Raw genomic sequence first — 21067 nt, forward strand, 5'->3', positions numbered from 1 at the left:
AAACACAATCTTAACGGCAATCTCAAATTTTTTGGACGATGATATAATCGTCGATTTATCCATTGCCATAGATGTGGCATTGATATTATATTCTACTTAAAGTAGAATGCAAAACCTGTCTATGGCTTCAACTTGTTAAAATGCAGAGAACAGACATAAAGGGAACTTCCTCTCGCCATCACAATACAGCCATCACTATTTACTCGATATTGCCCTGTTTATCGCTGCCAGCCAATTCTCCCTTCTAAACTACTGATTAGGTATAATGAAGAAATATATTCACTCCCTTTGTGTTTTCTAGAATAGCAGCCAAGTACAAGACACATTTTTTGTAGCATTTCTGCGTGTTATCTGCCCCACGTCTAATACATTAGTCCCCCACCTGATATGCATAAAAGCGTTTAGAAAAGCTCTTTCCTTCAATATGTGATGTGGCCAAACAATTTTCACGGTGCATTAAGATAAACAGTAAAAGAATATCCACAATAAATTCGGCAACCGAGAGGTGCGGCAACATAAAGATAATTGCGGTAGTATTTATGCCGAAACATCAAAATGAATAGCCCCGCCGTTCGAGCCTTTTAATCAGATTCAGATCAGATTAACCAATCAAAGCAACGGAAAGGGGGTCACTTCACCTTCCCACCAGGCCATGCCATGTAAACAAAGCAGCATGGTCGGCTGTAAAGAAGAGTCTGAGGAGGGAGACGCGAAATCTTCGCCTAATTCTCATCTTTCGTGTTGCATGCACATAGAAGAAGGTAGCTAATTAAGAGACTCTAGATACCATCACACGTGTTCGCTGGGAAAATTTTAGAGTCGCAGCGAAACAATGGCGGAAATTTGGCAGCAGAGAAGCCGCTGCTGTTCAGTGGATCCGTACAGTACGGATTTAGATAAAGGATTCGACGATTTGGAAGCCAAACCACGATGTCACTTTTCTTGCTACAGAAAGCTAACTAACAAGAAGGGGCTATCTCAGGCGGCAAAGAAGTATGAGAAAGCTGAGAAACAAGGCAGTCCTGCTGAAGAAGGTATGTCAACATATTGTAATTTGTTTTTAAATCAGCCCTGATCGTGTGATGTTTACATTGTACGTGGCTGATGTTACATAACAATATGTGACTGATAAAAGTGATATGAAAGAAAGAAAAAAAAAGAAAATGATAAAAAAGTTTATTAGTGTTATTATTATTTTATTTGTAAATACTTAGAGGTTTTAAGATATGAAACAACTCATTCTCTGTTGAATAAGACCCCATTTCCAGAGATTAGATATATCTACTTTAGGGGTTCAAGCTAAACAGCTGTCAGTGGGGCGGACACGAAAGTTAAATACCCCCTTACAGCTTGTAGTAGGCGGGACGGACATTTAAGCCGGATTATCTGACAGTAATCTAGTGAGACTCCCCGCGGGGACAGATCAATCTAAAAGCTCTGGGAATACAGCCTAAGCTAGCTGTATGTTCTTGCCATGATTAACATCTCATTATTAGTTCATCCATATTAGCATTGCATTTACACAAAATAATGTAAGGCTTCACACAACAAGATATACAAACAAATGTTATGGTGGGATTTTATGAGACAGAGGCTTAAGTATCATGGTAGAATCTTTTATGTTATTTGTGGAGTGTTCCTCCCCCCCAGTTACATTGCTGCACATGTGCAACCATTAGTGAATATAAATATGTATAGGCTAAGCCCAACTTCAATGAGAATGTATTTTAGGGAATATTTACTGTATCTTGTGAGCCAGAAAAAGTAGGATAGCTTTTCACAGAACAAGCTGCAATGTGATTAATTTAATTAGGACTGTTAGGAATAATCCTTGTAACTTTCCCTTATGAATAAAATCAGTAAAGGTATACATAAATAGTATCAATGAAGAAATACGTTGACAAACAGTATCAATTAAGGAATAATTATAATGAGTAGGGTGACTGGTAGATGTAGTTCAGTTTAAAGAGAAGAGTCACTTTTATTCAAGGCATCTGATATTAATCTGGGCAGCAGAATGCTAGTGGGCTCCCTATTAATTATTAGATCTTAAACTTGATTTATTTGTCTTAGTTGCAACAAATATTAAACAGTGGGTCTCATTTGCCTATAGTTTGTTACAGCTTAGTTCCTCATAAAAGGAACATGCTGAGCCACTAATACATTGAATCCTATACCTACCCTATGCCCTTTGAATCATGAGGATATATGTAATTATAGTTGTTAATATCACTTGATGTCAATCATGTGATAAACTCACATGCGACTGTCTTATCTTATTTCATTATTATTTATTTATTTTATAGTTAAATCATAGTGATTGTATATACAATTGCACTTGCAACAATCAAGGATTTGCGGTCTGCTCTGTATTTGCTAAATCATTTGTGTATCCAGGTATCCAGATGTTTTTATTTGAAATATGTATTCTATGTTGTCTTTTTATTTATACAGGGCAACTGTTTTTATAACTGAATTTTGAGCACATTACTATTTTTACATATCTTTGTTACACCCACTTGGATATTTATCCAACGTTAAAGCTGTTTCTGTAGTAGTCAGTATCTGCACATTATAATGCACTAATATATATGGTATGAAAAGTAAAATGTTATTTTGCTTCTTTTACAGAACCATCAACCAGTTGTACTTTCCAAAATACAAGGTCCATCTCCCAAGAAATTGAGATCAGTCTCAGGGTTTGGTATATCAAAGTCACCAGTGCTGCCAGCTATCTGCATTATTTGTAAAAAAAAAAAGTTGTGGTCACTTAGTCTAATTTTTGCAAGTGTTTTGATATTTAATGGGGAGACACACATTTTGATGTAATTTTCACATTCATAACATTTTTTTTATTGTTTTGTATGTCCTTAATTTGTTTGAGATTGAGCTATTTAATTCCTGCCAGAAGTGTTTTTCGATTTTTATGTTCAATATTTCTAAAAGGTTTTCTATTTGATATAATTTCTTTGGTGGGTTGTTATCTTCGGATAGATTCTGTCCATGTGTTTCCCTTTTTATCTTGCTCAAGACTGTGCACCTGATTTACAGTTCTATTATCTACTAGTAGTTGTTCCAGTCTAAGACTAATCTTTAGACAGGTTTAGTTATAGTTGAAATAATAGGGTAACTGCCAAGCTTAGCTCTAAAAATGGTATTGCTAGCCTGCTTTCTTAGACCTAAAATCCATTTGCAAAACTTTAAGTGTACCTGTTCGAATGGCATTTTATTAATCTTTTTCAGATATGCACAAGTAATGTAGAAAGTTATAATTTCACAGTTGAAATAATTAAGTTGGAAAAATATATTATATATATCATAAAATCCTTGTTAAATGTGAGCTGTTATTTCTTTTAATTTGCTGTTATTACTAGACAATGCTGCAATTAATTGCAACAATTAAACTTCTTTAAAAATTGTACCTCTGCAATTTAAAGATAAACTTGAACATAAAAAACTCAATTATTCTACCTAGTGAAGCACTTATATATTTTTGAAATAATTTTTTGAGCACTTGCCAGCTTCGTAAACAGACAGTCCGCATGATACCTAGTTTGTAACTCTACACATGGATTTATACTATTTATCAGTGTAAAATATTGAGTCAAATAATTTTAAGTGATTATATGCGCTTTAACACACCTGAAAATTTAAAATGCATTCAATGTAACATTACTGAACATACATGCAAGTGATTATATGATCACTATACTGGGTAATAGTGTGACCTGTGTGCGATTGTAGAAGTGGTACAGTGCACATGCAGTCTACGGGCTATACTACATACCTTTTTGCCGTGAATTCACGTCATCATTTAGCCAATTATATAAATACACCTAAAATACACGTATTTTCCAACTATTTGAATCTTTCTCTCGATATTGACATCGATTTTAAAAACCTAGGACGTATTTTTTTTATTGAAACAACGCATGGGAATCATCTATTAAATGTGCAAGCTTCGCATGGAAATCCATTGTTTACATCGATCAGATGTAGGTCAAGTGATCACGTGACCCCTTTCCGTTGCTTTGATTGGTTTAAAGGGTAGAACGGCAGCACTTGGAACTACTCGGATGTCTCCGCACTCGACAGTCGAGGATTGCCGATTGGAACGGCAGGGCTATTCATTTTGATGTTTTGGCATAAATACTATCGCAATTATCTATATGTTGGCGCATCCTACGGTTGCCGAATTTATTGTGGATATTTTTTAACTGTTTATCTTCATGGCACCGTGAAAATTGTCTGGCCACTGGAGCTTTTCACACAATGAAACGATAGACCAGTGTAGGTAAGGGACTACATGAACTGATCGCGGTTGTTAGGAAGTTTGCCTTTATTTTTCTGCGCGCGCGCGCATAGGTTTCATGAGGGCTCTCCGAAGGCAAGAATCGCACCCAATGTTAAGACTTTCTGTAAGCATCAGAGGTAAGTACCCAGTATTTTAATAAATCTGAGTAAATGCACGCTTGGTGAAAGTTTTCCTTCCTCTTTCGTAACGCCAAATAAAAATCTAATTATCAAATAGGCGGTATTCCCAAAGGACCTTTGTGGTGACTCAGTGGTTAAAATGACGACATCAGCTGCCATTTTCTGCAATTGTTATGCCTGAATTAGGTGACAAGGGAAACTTTTGAGAATATGGACACCTATAAAATATAACTTTGGGACATTTTCATCTTCAGAAACTTAATTTTCACTACGTGTGTTAGCAACTCTCTTACCTGTTGACGTAGCCTACTGTGCTGTGTGTATATTCTTACAGTCGGCATGGGGTCACAAGATGGCCGCCACGCCTGGACTAGGCAGGGGGTGGAAACGCGCTACTTATAAGATTATGACGAGCCTAACCGTCAGCACCGGATATTAGTTTGTGAGCTTGAGGGGCAATAAGCCTTGGTCTTTGCGGCACGCATGAACAGTAGTCATTTACCACACCCAAGTCTTTTGTCTATGACAACTGTTCACTCGTCAAGAGGTGCTTGTTCAAGACTACAGACTGATATCTACTAGTACTACCAGTGGCTTCATTAGTAACTTTTCCACAATTTATGGTTTTCTGTCTGTGCGTACATACCCTGAATTTGGTAAGCCTCACTGACGATAACAATGGACGTTTCTCACCCCTCTCTAGGATTACCCCTGGACTAAGGTAAAACAATCTGTAAGCTCCATTACTCCCCATGTTAAAATGATCAACTTTGATCGTCTGTATCTCTCACACCGGTAGATAATTAAACTTGACAACTGTTTAAGTATATCAACATAGGTATTTAGCGTCAGGAAATGGCCATCAAGGACCTTTTCTAGCATTGATGCCGATTTTATCAGCTATTGAAATGCACCTCTCTTACACTGTAATTACATGAGCTGCAGTTATAGTTCTGATTGTTTTTCAGGTGAGAAGTTCCAATGGCTTTCTTATCGGATGAATCTGTCCACTTACAGTGATTGAACAGAACTTACCTGGATCCTCAAACAAGAGCCCTTTGAGGTGGTTTAATTGAAAGAAAGTGATCTTATCAGTTGGTGTCATTGTAGCAAATAGAACTAAAACAGATATGATCTTCACAGGTGTGGTCGTTGTATTTGTCTTTGAAAAGGGGAGCTGAAAGAAAGCTCTAATGACAATTTACTAGTCTGATTTTATTACTGTAAGTACATGTCATTTTGAGAATTTGAACAATTTTTTCTAGTAATATTTTAATACCCATGTTGCTGCAGACAGAATTGAGATCATGGACAGGAATAACATTTTTACATACTCAATAAATCATTTAAAGAAGGACGGAAGTACATACGTTTTTTTATGTAGTCCGATAGTGTATTTTCTTAAATACGACTCGCCGAAAGCGCGACTTCAATACGTGCACTAGTGACCTATTTATAGCGCATTGAATGCACGGGTTCTCACCTGTGAAAACCGCTCGTTTGGAGGAAGGCTGGAAATAGCCGAAATCGAGGCCACTGCGAGATGACGTCAGGGGTATGGCCTACACTGTCTGCGACTGAGTTGGGAGGGAGATTCACGCGTCGGACTATGGTCTGGACGACGTAAATGATGAAAAAAAATGAGACGAGCACGGCAAGCGTCCGAAGCTTGACACAGTCGGTACTCCCTTTCAAATTTGAACCCTTTCAGTCAGACTCTGAAGACGAGGGAGACGGCGGTGGCACTGGCGTCACTTCCAGTTTACAAGTTCTATATTTACTTCCTTAGTGGTAAGTATAATAACATTAGAAGTATTATGCAAAATACTTCAGGAATAGGAGCAAAACGTAACATTTTGAATTAAATAAGTTATGTAAATTATGTCTGCATGTCTAACATACATATATGCCATGTGTAACCTAATTTACCAGCGTTTTTTTATTTATTTATTTATTTATTTTTTGTAGAAAGGTGGTGTTTATATCACCATGCACTCAGGATTTGATTAGGGCTGTCTAAATCCCTATACATTGGAAATCGCATACTTTCAGCACAGGAAATAGTAATTCAAGTAAATCATACAGTAAATCAGACATATGGTACATGTAAACATATTCAATCAGTTACTCAAGCAATACTACCATCAGCACAATTCTGAAATTCTCTAAATCTTCGTCTATATTTTATTGAAATGTATACATTGCTTTTAATTCACCCGAATATATAATATTTTTTATTTATTGTCATGAAACTTACTGGGCAATTGTATTATATTCTTACAGGAAATAGCTTCAAATATATTATTGCCAAGTGGTGTGGCAGTGCAGATTTCTTTGGGGGAAAAGAATGCAGGGTCCCCCTACCTGCTTGTGCATTGATTAAGATTAGAAGCATGCTTACATCAAGTGGACATCACACAGAGTTAAAATTGCCCAACTTGGATTTACTTCTATTCTATTAACGTGCACGAGGACTGAAGTGACGTAGAGTTGATCTTGTATAAAGAAATGGTTAATCATCAAAGAATAAAAATATATACTGTATATGCACATTTATCACAAGTGTCAGATAGAAATCTTCATAGTAAAATCTTGTCCTGCTTTTCCATTATATTAAGTCAGTTTTATTTTTCCACACTACTATTATGGGATAAGCTTAAGATAAAAGAAGTTCAAATTGAATTTATATGATTATCTCACAGTACACTTTATTATACACATTTCATTTGCAAGTTTATTGCACAATATTTAAGACTTCATGACATATGAATTAAGGCTTGAAGTTTCACATGGTACAAATGCATATTAAATATTCATCTCATGTGAAATGTTTTCATGTTTTGCTTTCATATATTGAAGGGTGTCAAAATTAATTATGAACATAATCTCTCCATTTGGTGCCTCTGTGGACCCTATAACATTTTGGTTCTAAGTCAAATATACATAGAAATTTTCATGGCTTGCAAAAGAGCTGCCCTTCACTTGTTAAATCGAGACAGTCTCACAAAATTGAGATCTCCTGTACTGTGCTGTCAAAAGGGGTGGGGCTATTCCCACCAGAGGTATATCACTTAATTTTCTTCAACGGTCTTCAACGGTCAGCAGTCAGTGGACAAAACCTAAAACGATGTACTTTTTAAGTAATTAAAATGATTTAAAGTAATTCAAATCCATTATGAATTCAATTCAATGTAAATCCTGACCAAGTGCTGCTGAAGAAATTTGTCAGAGGCATACATGATGTGACCAGAATATTCTGCATGTGACATATTTCATTTCTGTTTGTCTGGACATCTGTGGCAATAAAAATAATAATAATAATAATCAATGCAATTGTCATAAATTAAAGTACACAAAATGAACTAATATATAATGAAGCTTTCCCACCTTTACATTGAATTTTAAGCTTAGACTGAACAGCAAATGATATTGGACCTTCATTCCCTTCAGCTGGGACCCTCTTGTTACTCTGTCATTCTTTGCTAGTGGTTACAAAATGTTGAATTTGACCGAAAATTTCAAACTTTCTCTGGGAAGCTGTAATTTTGCGATGTGATAGATACACCATCACAGTTTATCATTTCATAAAAAGGGAAACAGCAGCTGCCCTTTTTAGGGCACACAGGAGAGTTGAACAGCTATACCCACCAAATCCAAGACGCGTTACCCTGGGTAATATATTTTGCACAAACTAATGAAAGTCTAATGGAATGTTTTCAGTTTTAGTTTAAATCATAAGGGGGTGTTGTCTCAATGCTTCAAAACTGGTTTTGAAGAATTTAATCCACATTTCATAATTAATAAAAATGGTGAATATGTGGGTCACGGTAACGTTATTGACGCGGGTACAAAAACTTTTTATAATCATGTAAATAATAACAATATTTTTGCTATTATCCATACACACTTCATTCATGAGGGGCACACCACTTTCACATGCTTTTAAAATGGAATTGACAAACACAGAGGAATAATGCACATATTTTATTTACTGTAACTCTGTCATATGGGACACACACTGAACAAAGTTGATCTAAAGAATGTTCCAGATTGTATTTTTTTATAAGAAATATTATTTTTTTATTATAATTTTAACCCAAAAAGTTCAGTTAAATACAAAATTTAACAAAATGAAGTTCAGTGTAACACAAAGTTCATAATTATAACATTCTTCCTGACATATGTAGACCAATGGTGATATCTGTTCTGTGCTCACTAAGGCATCCACTCTTCGGATTCTGAAAAAAAATCACACAAAGAATCTGTTAACTCTGATAACGAACAATGGATAACCTAAGATCACAAATAGTTTATTGCTTATTCAAACAAAGTACAGTGCATTATGAGTGGCAAACACGCATTACTGAGACACATTTTCTTCACCCATTTTCGGTGCTTCATTGCGTAACGTAAGTGTTGCTAGTAATCCATTATTGCTGTTTTTACAGACGGTTAAATTTTAAACGCACGGAATACAGTGTAGCAGCTTAATTTAAGACAAAACTAAAAAAAAATAATTCAATTTCGATGATTGAGTTTTCGAGAACAAGAGAACATGAATACGGTATCACCGCGTCACCATGTTCAATATGACCTTTAGTCCCCCATGTGAAACAGACGCAAAACGAAAGTTCAGACGAAGTCACCCTACTTATAGAATGGTAAAAATCAATCGGTACACAAATATGTTGAAACAATTGAAGAAAAATGAAACGAAACTCATTATTTCTCACCTTCATACAAAGAAGATCCCAATAAACAATCCTGTGACGGTTAAATCGAGGGAATTACACCTGTGCCCTGCATCCTATCTCGACAGCGTCATTGCGTAACATGTTATCAGAATGGGCCACCCGCCAGTTTGAGCTGGGTTTTTTTAGTGTGTAAAAGAAGCCATTCGTGTGTAGACGTCATCAGTTAGTGAGTATGGAAGAAGATCGCTATCGATGTATAATTTTCACGCGGCATTTTAAAGTCGTCTGATAAGAATCGATCTCTGAAGTTTCAGCGTTGCGAACGTAATATTGGGACACGGTGAAGAAATATCGACCTTGCTGAGCAATAAATGTGAAATTCTTAAGAAAACTGATATTATCATGGATTTCGTGACACAAACTAACCGAAATACTACTTTGGACGTTTGAACAGTTTTAATACGGAAAGATAGGATTAGATGAAATTTTCATCGGGGTGGGACACCGCATGTATCGTAAGTTAAGCTAATTTTGTGATCATTTTTCAGTGACTTCAAATAAATTTTTATTTAAATAACCATTTGCACATTCTGTTTATTATATCTTCTTGCAGTAGGTGTATTCCCTGCTTCAATAATTCATTCAAACCCTAAACAAACTGTTCCTAAATAGAGGTAGGGTCGAAATTCCACAAAAAAAGACGCCATTTTGAGGGTAATTTCGATATATTTTCTGCTTTTTCTCTTCTTTTGCTTTTATAACAATATCCTCCTTGCTCATGCAGCTTCTTTGATTTGTTATTGAAACATACACAACGATGTCATGAGAATTTGGTCGGCTATATAAATTTAAATAACATTCTTGTTATGGTCCCCCCGCAGTGCACCACTAGCAAAGAATGACTGTACTAGTATCTGAAAATATAAGAAAACATTCTACGTATATGTGGACAGACTTAATAACACAATTCAAATCTTTTCTATTAAAATACACTCACACACACAGACGTAAACTATAGTTAGGGTAAAAAGATAATCTAAACAAGTGATTTAAAAAATCTCCACAGCTTCTGCCCTTTACTGGTATACTGAGTGTCATCAGTTAGTTTTAAATCATATAAACTTATCATAAATAAAAAAAGTAATGGAAGTACTTATGAAAGACTGCATTCTAATTACAATCTATGATACCTTGTGCCACTGTATGATGAATATCTTGGTATGCAGGCGAGTGGTCGTAACTATCTCTGTCAGCAAAATTTTACATTTCTTCTTCTTTTTCAATGTTTTCAATTGTCGTTACTCTATCAGGTAGCGCGAATCTCAAATTGTTTCTCACATATCAGCATCGTCTTCGACAGCAGATCAAAATCTTTACGGCACGCAAACAAAATTGATCTTTTTTTACCCGAAAGAAATGAAACAAAACTTCGTCAATAGAGAAACTAGTACTGTTGCTTCCATGCACCACACAATAGCGTCCTTTGCCTCTCTTCAACTTGTTTCAGTTAGAATGATGAGAAACACAACCCGCTTCAAACTTCCAAACTATATCAGCATGACGGCGAAGCGAGTATACCAAACATGTTACGTCATTTCCGTTTCAGCGAGTGTTAGGCAGTCGCGTTCAGGTGAGTTGTTTTGCATTATCGTCAATTACATCGCATCAGGGTATCGCTCGGAAACGGGAGTCCCGGGACTCCAATATTAAAAAATTACTCAGTCGGACTACATAAAAAAACGTATGTACTTCCGTCCTTCTTTAATTATTGTATTATGAAGTGCGTAAATGGCAATGATATGCTATTGGAACAGATAACTAATACTTCTTCTTTGTGATGTTGCACACTTTCATCAAGAGGATAGAACGCAAGAAAGGCTATCAATGCACATACTCCAGTATATGAATTGGAAGAAACAAGCGGGTGGAGCTGTTTGCTGAGTAAAATCTATTAACCCGTGCAATTAGAAAAAACACTCAACAATCAAATTTTTGTTATGGATTCAGTGTTTTTATCCTTTGGACATTACTGTTATATTTGTTTAAAGGTTTTATATAATAGAAATTCTAATTCATTTTTACTGTACAAATGTTAATTAAGAAATGCAACTTTACAACATATGTCAAGGAATTTTATACTCCTTTCTTACATACCTTATAGACAGAAATAAAATGTAAATTTTAAGTCAACAAATTTTATTGTATCTTTCATTTTGCATTTTGTTTAAGAATTCAAAGTGATTTATGACGGTTAAATATGCATTTAATTAGGATTTTTATAGATCATACTTTGTATTGTGATATTGAGTCTGATGTTCTAAAAATGAAAATGGAATCACTACCTTATAAATTTATTTTATTTTCTGAAAAAAAGACAACATGGACTTCATTTAACATCAGTCAAAAATGATTTGTAGATTTTGACAAATTATAAAGATTAAAGTGAGGCTTTAATTCAAAAATAAAGAAAAATAGAATATTCAAAGAGCATTATTGCTGTCTTTCAAATTATTTCCAATTATGAAAATCAAGGATAAAAACTTGTAAGCTATTGGTGATTATTACCCCCTCCCTTCCAGCAGCATTAAAGCTGAGTGAACGTGGTTAAAACTTTTTGTATAATTGGATAATTATGGATGAATCAATTCATTTATGAAAAATAATTTTGGCAGGGCTCTAGTGAATTTTTTTTTACGTTTTTGCAAAAATTATTAAGGCTGAAAAAGTATTTCATAGTCTCTTCAAACATAATCCAGATAACAGTAGGAGAAGAAATTTTAATGGAAAACACAGCAGTGACAAATTAAAATTCTTTTTGATAGCACATTAACTGCATTACTTGAGACACTTACTTTGAAAACAACAGGTACGCCATGCTACCCAAGCCCCCTTTTCTAGCTTATCAAATCTTTCAAATTGAGACCTCTAAAAGCAATATGAATATAATAGTTTTCTTTGTTTAGATAATGATTTTATTATACAAGAATTCTGACTGTATATTAATGAACTGGTGCGTATAGGTCATAGTGTCCCAGTAGGAAAAATTGCTTTAAAAATAGTACGCCACCATCGTTGTTAAAGTCGCCACTGACGCTAGAAAATCATTTTGATGGCCATTTTCCTGAGCTAAATACGTAAGTGAATATCAACAAACAGTTGTCACTCGTATTTGTTCACAGATTTACTTGATACAGACGATAAAATATGCCTATTATATCATGCATCTGCTGATAAAATCACCATCAGCTCTAGAAAATCCTCCTGAGGCCTATTGACTGACGCCAAAAACCCTAGCGAATATAACCAAGTGGTTGTCACAATTAATTGTCCTCTGGTCTGTTTGATAAGAACGATCAAAGTTCACCAATTTAACATTGAGAGTAATGGGCGCAAGCCAATGTTTTACCCTAGTCCAAAATTAGAGCCGGTAATCCGGTAACCGACTGTAATAATTTCCAAAATTAGAGGCAGTAATCCGGTAACCGACTGTAATAATTTCCTTTTTGCTTCTACAAGCACCAACTTAGTCAATATAGAGGCATACATGTATCCTGTTTCCTCTTCATGTGGACTCTATATGTTAGGATTTGAACATATAAAATTTGGTACAAAAATATATGTTGGGGGCTACTGTCAGCGTTTGTTATCATCGAAATACCCATAATAAAGATTTTGGTGCATTTAATAATCAACTGTTTTTTTTTTTTTTTTTTTTTTTTTAACAACAAAGATCCCCTTGAGAATGTAAAATATTAGCATTCATGTTTTTCGAAGCTGAGCGTTTATCGTCAATTTTACAGCTTTTTATTTTAAGGTGACATAACATTCGAAATGAGGCGTTACTTCATCCCTGAACCGGATTTAGTCACGGAAATTGGCATAGCTAACCCATTTAAATGGGCTTTTATTTAGGCTTATTTTATTTTATTTTATTTATTTATTTTTATTTATTTATTTATTTTTTGCCATGGAGTTATAGGCCCCTTATTGCAATGATTCCAGTTAGCAACGGTATCATTTTTCATTATTAACGATAAAACCTGACATGTGATTTTAAAGAAAAATCACTGGTAGGGTCTGAATATACTCAATGATGTCTTTAAATTGACGTCAAAACGGTTTTTCTGATGTGCTCCGATAAAGAAAAAAATTCGAGAATTTTCGTATCAAAATATATATTATGATGTATCGGATTGGCTATGAGCAAACCAAATTCAATTTTCATAAATATTTTCATCAACCTTTGAAAAAACTCCTCTACCCATCCCTGCTCTTGAATTTGTCGTTTTACCCTTTCTATTTCGGATTAAGTAGAAACATTTAATTCTTAATTACTGATTACTGTCTTAAACCTTCTTGTCTTCCTGCGCATTTCAGAAAGGAAATGTCGACAGTAGTTTCTTAATTGTTTTTTTTTATAATCTGGACTGAAAACTGAAAAAATACTTTTTCAGGAAAGATAATCATTAAAAATATCACTTTAAGGCGTTTTCAAACTCAGAATAAACTTTTGCTGCGATAGTTTATTTTATTAGTGTCAGGCCGAAATACTGCAATGTGTGTATATATTTATGGACCTAATTCATCATTATAGTCCTTCTTTTCAACATTCACCTACTGCTGAGATTAACATCAACCCTTCTCTTGACATGTGCAAATATTTCCAGTTGAACAAAGGCCCAACTAATCCAAATCAATATAAGCTAACACTATTCATACACTGGCACGGCAGCTTTCAGCAACCTGGAAAGGCCGGAGCTCGCAATAACTGCGCACGCAAACACTCAAACAGCTTTACAAACAGCTGGAATCTAACTAAAAAGGTTAAACCGTAGACTAAGTAAATTGGCTTTGGGCTTTGAATGGGCATACTGGTTTTCTGAAATGCTATACAATATGACTACACAAATACAACAACAAACATTGGAAATTAATTTTATTGATTATTTAAAGTAAGTGACGATTGCACAGTCGTTCTTTCCATGGTAACCAATAGGCCCAGGCAAGGTCAACTATCCTCCACCATTTTGTAGTAATTGGCTTCAAGTTCCACGAATTCGACCCGAATTTTCTGAGCTTAGGTCAGCATCAGAGGTTAATACCCATCAATAAATGTGAGTAAAGACAAGCTTGGTGCGACAACATTATGTTGTAAAGCAAATTACTTACTTTTTCACTAATTGCAGATAACAATTAAAACGGAATCAAACGAGTAAAAGAATAGGGAGTTATTGAGTGTAAGTTGGGTTTAATCAAAAGTTAACAAGTGTAGAACGTGTTTTTAGTGTCAGAAAAAGATGGAAAAGGTCAAAGTAAGTAACAGTATATGTGATTGGTTAATTTCATAACATATTTTAATTTTGATCATCTATTTAACACATGATAACGGATTTTTGGATAAAGTCCAAGCATGAGTAATTCAAATAATATGTTAGATATCTTTAATTGAAAACAAGTTTCTTAGGGATTACCTAATAAGGAAATGTCGCATAGTGACTCACAACATGAGAATGGAAAATTCCTTGTAACCACGCAAAGACAATGGAAAAGAAAACAAGTAAATGCGTGATCAGTATGGAGAAATTAAGAATAAATATTTGTGCAGTTGTATGGAGAGAGAGTCGGTGAATAAACGTTCGAAAGCTCCAGACTGTTGTCGTTATTCCTCACTATAACACTGCCAATAATGTGAATTTATAATTTTTAGATTTTCCATATGCAATAGAATCTTACTTTTACATTTCCCTTCCTCATAATTATAAGGAGGTATTATAAGAGTAAGATAATATTTTTACCACATCGTTGCATTATTTAAAACAATATGCACGTGTTAACTAAGTATGCTTTTTTTCGTTACCGAAGTTAGATAACATCTGAATCATGTTTTATTTCATAGGTCTCAGGTTTCATTTTCGATTTAAGTGCTACCAATTTAGTATGAAATGAACGTTTATTTATCAGCAGACACATATCTAATGTTAAAAAAAAGAAAAATCGTTAATTCGTTATCCACACTCCACGTTTTGCCAAAAGTATGTTTTGATAATCTTAGTAACAGAGGGTAGGTACATTGGGGTTAACTAGATTAATTTCTATTATAAGTTTTAAATTCAGTGACGGACTTAAGCATAATGGTGGTTAAGTGATTATTCTTTTGTAGCTTTATCCGTGGGGTTCAGTTTCTCAACAAATAAATGAAAATCAGCTGTAAAACTAAAGCGGCAGATGAAAACCGTGCTTTTTGCGGCACATAGACACTCGGGGTTCTCGTTAAGGGAGTGCTACAATGGCAATTGTTGTCTTTTTTGCCGCTGTGTTGTTATAGGCTAAACTTTTTTTCGGAAACAATTTTTTTTTTGAAAATCTCCGACAGGTATTTTTTTGAATTGGTACCTTTTTCATGGAATGGGTAAATATACAAGTTTAAAACATATTAGCAATGACCTAAAATGGGGTACTCATGTGCATCATATATACTGAAACGCGCGCCCCCTCCGGCGCGACCGAGCCCGGAGTGGCGGCGCCGTTCGAGTTCGGGATCGGGGCGGATGTTGCGCTCCCGTGGGAAAGTATATCCCAAGCTAATGACAAGAGTGGATTTCGGTACAAACATTTTATTGAAAACAAAAACGAAAATAAAAACATAATGTTACAGTGAATTAAAGTTATACTTCGTTAACCACTAAGTCTCTTATTTTTGGTAGCGCTGCTTTGAATAAAGCCTTAGATCATAGTTCTAGTCACAATGTTCTAGTAATATTTCTCTGAGCTCTTTCTTTGCGAAGATTAAAGTCATTTTTCGGTCCTCAACGTTCAGGTAGCGTTTCACCGAGCTCAATTATTGCACAAAGGTACATTTCAATTACCACGTATATCAATCAAAGTTCAATAGTAACAACAACTGTTAAGCTAAAGTTAAAGTCTTTAAGTTTCAAACGCAACGTCTTTAGTAGCCTCTGGACTCTGGTAGCGTCTGGTCTGGGGATGACAATTCTCGTAGCCTGGATGTTCATGGGAACGTCTGCCGACACTGCCCGTCTAGAATTTAGTTTCATGCTGACTGTCATTTCATGCTGACTGTCAGTCACTCTCATATGGTCACATTATAATTTCTCATGTGGTCGCTTCATTTTCTTGTTTGTTGAGGACAGGCACGCATAGTCATGCGCATTTTTCTCATTTGGTCGCTGTCAGTCATAAGCCTCATATAAGCCATGAACCTCATGTCATTCACGACGGTATGTTGTTATTTTGGTCAATCTTATACCATGTTCGCCTTGTCTTAGAATTGTCTCGTCTGGGTACGGTGTATCGTGTTTACTTTTCAGTTAATCTTTCGGCATTGTGCTTTGGTATGTCATTTGCCATACCAAGCCTAAATTATGATTAATAATAAAAATAAATTCTTACCAAATTATCTTAATACTCATGCATCACGGTGCATGACCTTTTGGCTTATTCGAAATTTCTAAACTTGCTATGACAGGAACTATAGTTTTTACAAAGTTCCTAATAACATTTTCAAGGGTTTTCCTCAGGGAGAATTCTTTTCGATAAAAGAGTGGGATCATAAAGGATTTCCTGTAGTGTATAATTTGTAGAGTTTAATTTCGTGTGAAGTTTTGTTATAATTAATGTAATGCAAGCACTTGAGCTTAAAGTAGCCAATCATCCGAAAGTCGATACAGCTGTTGAAGCTGCCAATGGTGGAGACAACATGAACGTTGCTGCGGTCCAGTATGCTAGAAGGCAAGTGACGTCCTCGATGGAGCCACAATTCGAGCGACACATTCCCGATGAAGAGTGCCGTCTGTGGTAGAGTCTGCTAGGACATGCTGCACCCTGTCCAACGTAGTGGCTCGGGGTATCGTAAGGTTCACGTTGCATAACCTAGCGTGCCTCGAGCCCCAAGAGAGATGCCAACTAGACAAGAAACCGAGAAGATGCTGACTGAAAGCTGGCGCCGATAATTAAAGGCGTGGGTTGCTAAAAGGTGATGCCATGTAGAAGAGGGACACTGGTCCCGTGTTGTGCCCGGCCGAGATGGTCGGAAGAGGACGAGGTCCGATGTTGTGCCCGGCCGAGATGGTCGGAAGAGGACAAGGTCCTATGTTATGCCCGGCCGAGATGGTCGGAAGAGGACAAGGTCCTATGTTGTGCCCGGCTAAGATGGTCGGAAGAGGACAAGGTCATGTGATGTGCCCGACTTGGCCAGTCGGATGAGCGGTTCCAGACCTGGGGTCTGATGTTTTTTTTTTTTTTTTTTTTCCTTTTTTTTTAAAGAGTACCGACTGTTTGTCGGAAGTAATGGTTCCAGACGAGAACGACTGGAAGAACCCGCCCAGTAAGACCTTACCGCAATGGTGACTGACCTGATGAGAAAATTATAGGGCCTAATGTGACCATATGGGAGAGACTGACCTGATTAGAAATTATAATATGACCATATGGGAGTGACTGACCTAATGAGAAAATTATAACATGACCATATGGGAGTGACTGACCTGATGAGAAATTATAATGTGACCATATGGAAGTGACTGACCTGAAAAGAAATTATAATGTGACTATTTTGAGAAAGACCCATCTGTGAACGGTCTGTCAGGCGCGCTGAGTAGGCCTATAAGATTCAGAATTTAATAGTTAATATAAAATCAACTTTTCTCGGTCTTTTCTCAGCATAAAAGAACACGAAATTTAGACCCGAAAGACGAACGAAAATAAATTCCCCCTCCCCCCAAGACACCGGAGTATTGCGGAGTTTTTGAAACTGCCGCGATCGACAAGAAGATTCAGACTCTCCGACAGCTGATGCGTCGCTCTATTTATACTTTTTCGGTCGTTAGGGATTACGTCACCGCATGACCTCGTTAACGATTACGTCACCTCATGACCTTTGACACGAGTGGCAACCAAGAAAAGAAATGGCTGCGCCCATGCATGTGACGTTAATGTGCTGAAATCGCTAGAAAACTAAAATAAAAGCTTTAACATAAGGCGCAAGTACTTCGAATTCCCAACCACTTTTATTGCGACCACAGAGAAGGTATGGTAGCATACAGGCGAGCTTTGGAAGGTAACAAATAAGATAAACAATGATTAGTCGTCGATACCGACTTCGACGTTCGACAGGACAAAATAACTTGCGAGACAAAGTGCTCTGATCATCGTTCATCATAAAAATGAAGCGAAACCCAGATCATTACAATATATATAAAAAGGCATGCGCAAAACTATATTTCCTCCGTCAACTGAAGCGAGCTGAGCTCAGCCCTAGTTTACCAAAGTAGCCTACATTTGTATTTTGTGCTCAATTCTAGAATATGCCTGCCCTGTTTGGCATCCAGGACTAACTTTAAGCAATGCAAACTCTTAGAGACTGTCCAAAGTCGTGTTTTGAAGATTATTTTCCTTGACCTACACTATGATGAAGCCCTGACCCTGGCAAATATGTGTAATTTAGATAAACGAAGGGAAGATCTGTGTAAAACTTTCTTTTACAAAATACCTGAACCCTCTGACAAATTAAATCACATTTTAATTGAGCAATCCAGTCGTATTTTAAGATCAAACAATAGATACAAAGTGCCAAAATTTAAGACCGATAGATTCCGATGCTCTAATATTTCATATGTACTTTTAAATTCTGTTATTCTAAGTGCAGTAATTTTAAATTCCTAGTAGCAGTCTTTTAACTCAGTTTAATTCAAGCAAATAAGCAATATTAATAAATTATTATTATTATTATTATTATTATAAAAGCTGACTAGCACACATTTAGAACTTTTTTTGAAAATCTGTTCCGATTTTAATATTGAAATTGTATCTTAGTTATAGTTATGTAAGTATTTCACAAACTATATGCATCACTGGAGTTACACAGAAGTTCACTACCTTGTGAAGTGGGCCTATGTCATTTTCTTGGTATCTATATATAGACAATACTATGTATCGCATATGTTCAATGAGAATTCTAGGCATCTTACGCAGTGCGCTAAATAAAAGTCTTATGCATTTGTTTAGTTAAAGTCAATTTACTATGAAACGTGATTGATTACTATGAACCATTATATTTCACTTTAACTGCATAAAATGAAGTTTATTAAATGGAGCTATATAAAGACTGTTATAATATTTTTTAAAATAAAATGACTGAACATAATAACTGTGATGATATTAATTTCGGAGAGCAGCTTGAAAACAACTTATTCAGTAGCAAGATTAGCTTATATTTTTTTATGCACCACCAGACGGCTTTCAGCAACCTGGAGTCTGTGTTTAGAAAGGCCGACAAATATGACTACCAGCACTGTGCACACTACTAAGCAAACACTCTTTATTGCAGTCTAACAAAAAGTTTTAAACCAAAATGAGCTCTGGGCAACAGCGAACACTATAAACAAACAGTTACTGAATATCGGGACAAAGGTTTTTCATGTATTGAGTATTATTCAATGTACGTGGAGATTTTTTTAAGTGCAGTATGTTACAGTGGAAGTCGTAATAAAGTTTCCGTTGTTTTCTGGTTTAATAACGTTTGAAATGTTTTAATCCCTATTTTGTGAATAGAAGGGGGTGGATAAATGGGCAGCCTTATCAACCCCTTCAAAATTCTAACGGAATAACACAATACTTTAGGCGAGTGAACCCCATGACACCGGTATATGTCGTCCAGCGAGAGTACGTTGATCCACTGTAATTAGGTGTCAAAATATCACCATCGTTTGTTGCGGCTACATAATAATAGCTAATAAGCAAGAATATAATACTAAAAAAAGGTAGATCGTCTCTCCTTGGGGAAGCTACCAGGAGATAATGCTCGGACCGAATTCATCACCTTTAAAGAACAGTTTTTCACCTGGAACTCTCTTCACATAGTGAACTAGATGCATCTTATTCAGGCAAGAAGCCTAAGAAGTGGTGTTTAATTTATAAATATTATGCTTACAGTTAGGGTGGTGTCAAGACACATGTACTTATGGACCAAGCCTTGAGTCCCGGAGTATTGATAAAGTGGATTTTATAAGACTTATTTCACACAGTACAAACCCCGACTCCGGTACATAAAAAAATCATACAACAAAACTGTTCAAGCGGGTTATAACAAGCACTTCCCCCCCCCCAACTATTGTCCCCTCTGTCCACTGTCAACTTCCATTTTATAACTAACAGTGCTCCCCGCATGGTAAAATTTTAGTCCACAATACTTGTTGAACCCACACTATTAGCATTTACATAAAATAATCGATGACAATATATCTTAATTCTTCGGAAAGAAATTATTTTAAACACTGACATCGCTCCTCAGGTGTTTATATTATCACCTTATTTCTACATATTTGCACACACGATCATTCCTCTGGTGTTTTCTTGTTTAAAATACAGACGCTAAGGATGCTCTTTGTTTTCTTTCTGGCAGAGCTGTTAAACAATTTAAAAAAAAAGGCTTGTCGAAAAACCAATGATTTTTGCTAATAAAACATAACCAAATTAATTTTCTTGTTAAAACAAGTCCGTTAACAAGAAGATTAAGAAAATACACCACTCCATTCTGTTTCCAATCATCGACTTGCCCTAGTATATATTTTCCTTTAAATGTAGGCTTTATTGGAAGAAGTATAATGGCATTTGCAGTTGTTTAGCTGTATCAATATTAAAAAGAAAATTATCCGACATCGAGCACACTGTCTAGGCTGTGAGGACAAGATCCCTTTGAATGTACCAGATCTGCAGTCCGTAACGTTAACTTAAAAAACGAGAGACAAAACAATAGGCCGTCTCATCTCGGGCCAAAATAATCTACCTTTGAAAATATAATAGATACATCGAATTTTTTAATCATACGTTTAATTATTCTCTCTATTTGCTCACAGTAGGCTTGGAGGAGAATTCAATTTACTTGAAAACGAGATCGGTCACAGCTTGCAGGGGAAGCAAAC

The 21067-nt window shown here is 35.8% G+C and overlaps 2 protein-coding genes and 2 long non-coding RNA genes across 5 annotated transcripts in view; 2 read left to right on the top strand and 2 right to left on the bottom strand.

Moving 5' to 3' along the window:
- The window catches only part of LOC106153787 (uncharacterized), a 211452-nt gene that overhangs the window by 98279 nt on the left and 92106 nt on the right, over positions 1-21067 (bottom strand). The window lies entirely within an intron of this gene.
- LOC147761903 (uncharacterized) lies at positions 374-3315 on the top strand. Of its 2 annotated transcripts, none has more exons than XM_087013905.1 (2): positions 374-1034; positions 2632-3315. In XM_087013905.1, the coding sequence occupies exons 1-2, from the start codon at positions 833-835 to the stop codon at positions 2748-2750; spliced, it is 321 nt and encodes a 106-aa protein (XP_086870031.1). In that variant the 5' UTR covers positions 374-832; the 3' UTR covers positions 2751-3315. The 2 variants fall into 2 exon arrangements, with proteins under 2 accessions (XP_086870031.1, XP_086870032.1); XM_087013906.1 differs by lacking the exon at positions 2632-3315 and adding an exon at positions 2307-2620 and having other exon boundaries at positions 378-1034.
- LOC147761904 (uncharacterized) lies at positions 3874-7262 on the top strand. Its single transcript, XR_015334747.1, has 2 exons — positions 3874-6225; positions 6718-7262. It is a non-coding gene; the product is annotated as an uncharacterized LOC147761904 (long non-coding RNA).
- LOC147761905 (uncharacterized) lies at positions 7112-8483 on the bottom strand. The gene is made up of 2 exons (XR_015334746.1): positions 7822-8483; positions 7112-7553 (listed from the first exon to the last, which is right to left on the bottom strand). It is a non-coding gene; the product is annotated as an uncharacterized LOC147761905 (long non-coding RNA).

Source organism: Lingula anatina, chromosome 5 (assembly GCF_051362555.1).
Source record: "Lingula anatina isolate TDL-2025a chromosome 5, LinAna3.0, whole genome shotgun sequence".
NCBI classification, from domain to species: Eukaryota; Metazoa; Brachiopoda; class Lingulata; order Lingulida; family Lingulidae; genus Lingula; species Lingula anatina.